Raw genomic sequence first — 7161 nt, forward strand, 5'->3', positions numbered from 1 at the left:
CCAGAAATTATTTAATAACTTAGTGGGTAAAGGTAAATAATACAACAGCTAGAACAGTTTAAGTTCAGAAAAGTATAACACTTTACTGTAATACAGACTGTAAAACCAGGGAAAGACAACACTTACAATGTATCCAAAATCTAAGACAATACCTAGTTTCATATCGCGATATTGATACAACATCGATATGTTGCCCAGCCCTAAGTAAGCTATATCTGATTTCCCCTTTTGATTGTATCTGCTCTAAAAAAAGAAACTTCCTGAATATAGCGTGTGAGTGAGAGTGTGAACAAAGCCGGGAAAAAAAAGCAAAAACAAGAAAAGCATCAACCCGGAAAATTAACAAGTAACATCAATGGGCAATTATCGATTATGGTCTGTCACTTAATTGATGCAGAATTGTCTAGTTCCCCATCAATGCAATCATTAATTTCAACACCCTATTGAATGGGTAAATGACAGGCAAACTATCAAGCGCTTTGTCTGGGAATATAGAAAAGCCTTCCTGATATTGGTCTTGTTATTCTGACTTTTTTCTAAGATTATTTTTTGGGCTTTTCCACCTTTTTATTTGATAGGACAGCTAGGTGAGAAAGGGGGACGACCTGCAGGAAATCGTCACAGGTTGGACTCGAACCCCGGACCTCTGCGTCAAGGCATAAACCTTTCAGTATATGTGCACCTCCTCTACCCACTGACTAGGGCTGCACGATTATGGCCAAAATGATAATCACGATTATTTTGATCAAAATTTTGATCGCGAATTATTCTCACGATTATTTGTTGATTTTAACCAAAACAAATGTTAACGTCACAGAGGCGTTTATAACTCGAGAGGGATGTGGATGGACGCTACTCACAGAGAGACGGCTGACTCATTATGAACGGTCCAGCACGGTCGAATGGCGGAACACACGTCGTATGTATGAAACGTCTGTATCGTCACGGCACTGCATTTTATGAACTATGATATCTGGCCATGGGTCACATCTCTGGCCCAGGTCCAGTCCAGCAGCTCCGTCTCACACTATTACTCTACCAACTGAAGTTAGTTGCTTCAATAACTTCTTCTGTGTTCTTCGCCGTGGCGCCGCGATAGCAGAGTTACCACGGAAACACTGGTACAAACACAGGTTTGCCCTCTATTTAACGATATACAGCTGTGTTATAAAAAATTAAAACTGTAGACATGTCAGAAGTGTGGACCAGCGGCCGCTGTGTGGCCGGGCTGCGCGGAGAGTAGAGGAGAGTCCCACACGAGCCCGGCTTTACAGACGAAATGGGTAATGTAACACAAAATTAAACCTTATCCATGAAAACAACATTGCAGCGGATGCGAGGACATAGCACCGGTGCGTCCTAGAGGCTAACAGCTAACAGACGCTCCTAACTAGCTAACAACTAACAGACGCTACTAGCACTGCTCACTGCTGTTGTCTGAAAAACAACAGACGGGACAAATGTTGTGTTTACTGGTAAACTGGTAAACCTTGAGTTTTCCTCCCGTTACTCTGTCCTCTGTGACTGTCTACATCTAGAAACTAAGCTGCACGGGGTGCAGGGAACTACTCTGACTGGCACATGATCAGACGGGTTGACGGAGCAGTAGATTGGCTTTGCAAAAAACCCGGAGCGTTCTATGAAATGACGTTTTAAAAAAATTAATCGCTCTATCACGCAAATTTGATCGTGGGAAGTCAAAATCGTGATCGCGATTAAAATTCGATTAATTGTGCAGCCCTACCACTGACCCATCCTGTCCACCATTGGTTAAAGCTTGATGATAGAATAAACCTAAAATGTTGTGGCCTTGGATGTTGAGGTTTTTAAGTCATCCTTAAAGTTAATCCTTAAGTGGGACAGCCAATGCTTTATTATACCGTACAATTGGTTTAGGTTTTAATTGTGTGTAGTTATCCCATTGCACAGTTTTGTCATCCAGAGAGAAGGAAGGAAAACTGACTTGCACGCTTTTCTTTTATTTCTCTTCAACAATACGCTTTATTTGTTGTTCATATGGTTTAATGTTATGCTATTGTATCTCTAGTCAAACCATAGAAATAGGCAGACAATCATGTAAAGGGCCCTTACGTTTCTGTACAATAGCTTAAGCAACGTGTGAAGGAGTGTGTCTTTCTTCCAAGCTATTTTCACACAGTTTACCAGAGACTGAAACCTGGCAAATCTCACCAGCCAGTAGTTTCTTTCTCATTTTGTTCCTCTTCACCTTTGCTTCAAACCTACTTTCCCTCTGTCTTCTCTCTCTGAGTGGGCGACTCATTGCGGCATGGACTGCACCCTGAAAGGCTTTGATTAGATCACGCTCTTCTCTCTTGTGTTCAATTTCTCCCTCTCAAAGCAGGCTTGCAGACTACATGTTGCTGTGCTTTCACTCACATTACCAACAGAACTGTATAGGTAAAGCATTGAATGTAATCACTGATAAAACTGCATTTGCTAATGTACCTATTGTGTAATGATGGCATTTTAGTATACAGTGCATGTTATAGGCTACATTTTTAAAGCAACGGAAGTGAAATGGAATTGGGAGCATTTGTCATACCTTATCACATCTTCAAATGCAGCTTGTTCGGCCAGTGTCACCTCACGCAGCTCCACCACAATTAACGCTCCAGGCTTAGCAGCCGTTACACAGGTATTCAGCCATATAACCTGTATGTCTGTGATGCCTATATTGCTTATAAGCTTGACTAGTAGAGCTGGGCAATATATCGTATTATATTGATATTGAGATATGAGACTAGATATCGTCTTAGATTTTGGATATTGTAATTTCGTAATATGGCATAATGATGTCTTTCCCTGGTTTTAAAGATTGCATTACAGTAAAGTGATGTCATTTTCTGAACACACCAGACTGTTGAATCTGTTCTATTATTTGCCTTTACCTACTTAGTCATCGTATCCACATTACTGATGGTCAAAAATCACATGTGTTAAAAATTTGGTGAAAGCACCAATAGTCAACACTACAATATTGTTGCCGTATCGATATAGAGATATTTGGTCAGAAATATCGAGATATTTGATTTTCTCTTTATCGCCCAGCCCTATTGACTAGTGTTGGATGCTCTTACAGTGACACCTGTTTTGCAAAGGTGTGGGGTTTGTTTGTGTTAAATGTGAAAGCACTTGGACAGCTGTGGTCTTAAGGCTGTCATAATACAGTTCCAAATGAAGAGCTGTGCGTACGTGTGCGAGTGTGCAGCATCTGTATCACATTTCTGCCCAAAACATTGTGACACTCTTCACATCACTTGTCTACTACACTTTATTCAGTTCATCTTTTCTCTCCCCCTCATCACACTGCATTTCACTACTCAGACTTGGTCATGGCCACTCATGCTAGACCAACAACCCGGGCTCCCATTTCATGCAGTTGTTATAAAACTTTCACTTACTATACAGTGTAACCACCAAACCTAATCTAAATTGTGCATAAGACAGGCCCTGCACAACTGTTCAGCCCTTGTAGCACTCATTTATTGCAGGTTTGCGGAAGATGTCAGACACTCTTAATGTTCAATTTCTATGGGTTACCTCTTGGTGCTATAGTCAAACCCATTACACACACTCCAGCTACTGTTGGTGTGTGCTTCAGACAAATTTTGCTTGCCTTCTCCAATGTGCCTGCCAAGCAATAAATCCCATCATGCCCTGCATGTGTTAGCGAGCAAAAGATTCAGTGTGGAATTATGTTGTTATTCAACTGCATTGAATTTGTCAACATGCCCAACAATCTTTAGTTTGTCTTCATATCGAGTCTATTCAATCACCGTGTTATCCAAAGTGTTTGTGTGACACACAGAAATCTGATTCAGCTGGCAGAGTGTTCCGCTCTGCTTGCCTATGCCACTCTACAGTATAGCTCAGGGCTCTGTCCTGCTGCAGAGAATTTTCTCACCACACTGACTGTCCTCTCCTTTTTTGCTCCCAATTCCTTTCCCTCCTCCAACCCCCATTCTCCTTTGGGTCTTTCTTTCCAGGCCAAGTCGTGTATCTGTCACATGTGTGGCGCCCACCTGAACCGACTCCACTCTTGTCTCTACTGCGTATTTTTTGGCTGTTTTACGAAGAAACACATCCACGAGCACGCAAAAAACAAGAGACACAATCTAGGTAAGCCATACACTCGCTCAACTATTTAAGAAATCATTCTGAAGCAAATCTGAATATATGGTTGTATAATGGAATTATGGTAGTATTGGCTATGGTAGTATTATTTAATGCAACAAATTGTGTTTCATAATTCTGTAAGTAAAAAGGAAATCTCCCAATTAAGCTAAAATGATAGTTGATTAATGACAATTGCACTATATCGGTATAACCTGTAGTCCCTGCCTACATCCAAGGATCAGTCCCATCTTGTCAGTCCTCACATTCACATGCACCCCTGTGGCCCACTGCAGCATAAGCTATTATCAGCAAAGGATTACAGCATTGCTTTGGGCAACTTCCTCCTCTGAGCCGGTAGGGAGCTAAACCTCACTCTAACCGCAGCACATTACCATTCTGAGGGGAGCGCCTTAGCCAGTCGAATGTCATGGGTTTAAGTTTGCACTCTCCCTTTCATACAGCAGCAAGATTCGGGTAGACATTGCTAATCCACAGCTACTAGAAAGCCTTGCTTCAACATTACATTCCAATTATGCTAAATACGATAATGACACTAATGAGCAAGAATATGATATTACCCTGAAAAGGACTACTAAATATAAAAAATCAGGGATACAGTAAGGTGGCTTGGTAGTTGTCTGAATGGCTTTAATTGATTTAATACATTTCAACAGTTTGGTCAACATATACACCAAGTGAACGGCCACAATGTTGATTACCTCTGAGCTTTCCACAGGAGCCTCTCTGACACGGGCACTCTGTTCTTCTCCATTTCTAATCAATTAATCCAACCACCCTGTCTATTAGATAGCAAGCTCCCTTCTTCTTAGAACACCTTATTACATCTTTTTCATCTCCTTTTCTTAACAACCTCACTCCTCAGGACTCCTTCAATATCTTCTTTCTGTCCTTTTTTTCTAGCTACGTCCATTTTCTGGATGCCTTTCACATCTTCTCCTTTTCTTCCACCTCTCCGTCCTCTCATTCTTTTCCTTCACCTTTCATTTAAGTGAATGAGGTTTATGAATCCCCGCCTGCATCTTGTGCAGTACTCCACAGTCTGTACCTTCTTCTTCTTGCTTGATGATGGCATTTTTTTCAAATTAATTTTCTTTCTGCGTGATTTATTTCATTGTATGTTCTCTTATCTCATACAAAAACACATTCACACACACACACGGCACTGGGACAACAATATAATATACACCAGTCTGTTTTTTTGTTTTGTTTTTTTACATATGTTGGCTCACTTTCTCAGTGTGGGTAGTGCCAAAAACAGAACAAATGTCTAGTTAAGGTAAAAATAGGTTGTCACGGCAACTGCGCTGAGGTATTGTTGCTGTGGAGTTTTACAATGAAAGAGGATGGCATGGTACTTGAAAGCCCAGGTGGGGGTGGGAGACAAATACACCTATTCCATCACTACTCCGCTAATATCTCTTACAATTGCTCAGTGCAAGCAATGAGATGGAAACATATTGCGGCGAGGAGGATAGGCAAGACGGAGAAAGCCCTTGCCTTGAGGCTGGCCGTGCCAGCGAGGTTGGACAGTAAAATAAAACCCAACGTGTGTTACTGTGGTGGAAAAATCTATTTGTAATCATGGTGCAATCTCTCTTTCTCCCTTTCTTTCTTTCCCTCCTTCCTGTTTCCAGCAATAGACTTATTATACGGGGGAATTTATTGTTTTGTGTGTCAAGACTACATATACGACAAAGACATGGAGCAGATTGCCAAAGAGGAACAGAGGAAAGCCTGGAAATTGCAAGGTAGAACATTTTGTTTTCTTACAGAGAACTTAATCCAGCTTTTGAAACAAGGCCACTTGATATTTCAGTGCCATCACATGTGTGTTCCTATCCACAGGCATAGGGGAGAAATACACAACATGGGAGCCGACCAAGAGGGAGCTAGAATTATTACGACACAATCCAAAGCGGAGGAAAATCACTACAAACTGTACCATAGGTAAGCAATATACTGCACTGTTCACTGTGTGTCTCTCTACATGTACCTATGGTGCAAGTGTATTTGGGGTCACTCTTGCATTTATTTTTGATACCCAAGGTCAACAGTACCGGGTAGCCCCACAGGCAATACACAGTGTTCCCTTGCTGATACTGCACACCACAACAGAGCTGAATTTGTGTTTGTGTCTCCCCAGTAGGCCTGCACGATTCAGGGGAAAATGTGAATCACGATTTCTTTTGCTTAGAATTGATATCACGATTCTCTGCAACAGGTTTTTTCTCAAGAAGTGTAATATTTAATGCACACATGAACCATGACAAAACAACACAAATTGGCAGTACCAAACAAAGAGAGTTTTTTTGGCACCTATAGCCAGTGATGGGAATAACGCCATTATAAAATAACGGCGTTGCTAACGGTGTTAGCTTTTTCAGTAACGAGTAATTTAATTGAATACTCTTCACATCTTCAGAATCAGAACTACTCTGTTGATCCCCGAAGGGAAATTCTTAATAATACTTAATAATGCCGTTACCGCCAAAAAGTGCGGCACGTTACTATAAGACCAAGTTGATCTCTGAGGCGAGAGGCAAAGACTTTTTTTCTTCCTTAGTTAGTGGGCCGTGCATGAGACAAGCACATAAATGCTATTGATTGTCTGAGGTTGAGTAACATCTCAAGGTAAGCCAATCAGAGGTAGAGTTAGGTGGGTGTTGGAAAGCATGCATAGTCCGACACACAATGAACGTCACAAGAGAGTCAGTCAACGAGAGACAGGTATGGCGTTATGAAATCACCACACACACACACAGACATGCTGGCTCAACGCACGCACCAGCGCAAAAGTATAAACATCAGGCTACTTACATTATTTGCACTACAAAGAGTGTATATATTTGTTTTTTATTTTTGCTTTAGTGCTTAACAAGCATTTATTTAATTTTGTCCAGTTGTGGCCTGTTGAGGGGCAAAACATCTGTTATTTGTATTCTTCCACTAGACATAATATCTACGTATATGGCATCTGATTGGAGGCTAGTCTCACTTTGTCCC

General features: G+C 41.2%; 1 protein-coding gene and 1 long non-coding RNA gene across 4 annotated transcripts in view; one reads left to right on the plus strand and one right to left on the minus strand.

The window, feature by feature from the left end:
* Positions 1-7161, plus strand: part of LOC116703032 (ubiquitin carboxyl-terminal hydrolase 22) — a 44805-nt gene that overhangs the window by 11207 nt on the left and 26437 nt on the right. For all 3 annotated transcript variants that reach the window (XM_032537601.1, XM_032537599.1, XM_032537600.1), the window contains 3 exons: positions 4008-4140; positions 5793-5906; positions 6004-6105. In XM_032537601.1, coding sequence (XP_032393492.1) covers positions 4008-4140; positions 5793-5906; positions 6004-6105 — 349 coding nt within the window. The remainder of the gene's footprint in view (positions 1-4007; positions 4141-5792; positions 5907-6003; positions 6106-7161) is intronic.
* LOC116703034 (uncharacterized) overlaps positions 571-7161 on the minus strand; it is a 16428-nt gene continuing 9837 nt past the window's right edge. The window contains exon 3 of the long non-coding RNA XR_004335320.1: positions 571-698. This is a non-coding gene — a long non-coding RNA (uncharacterized LOC116703034). The remainder of the gene's footprint in view (positions 699-7161) is intronic.

This window comes from Etheostoma spectabile, chromosome 15 (assembly GCF_008692095.1).
Source record: "Etheostoma spectabile isolate EspeVRDwgs_2016 chromosome 15, UIUC_Espe_1.0, whole genome shotgun sequence".
NCBI lineage: Eukaryota > Metazoa > Chordata > Actinopteri > Perciformes > Percidae > Etheostoma > Etheostoma spectabile.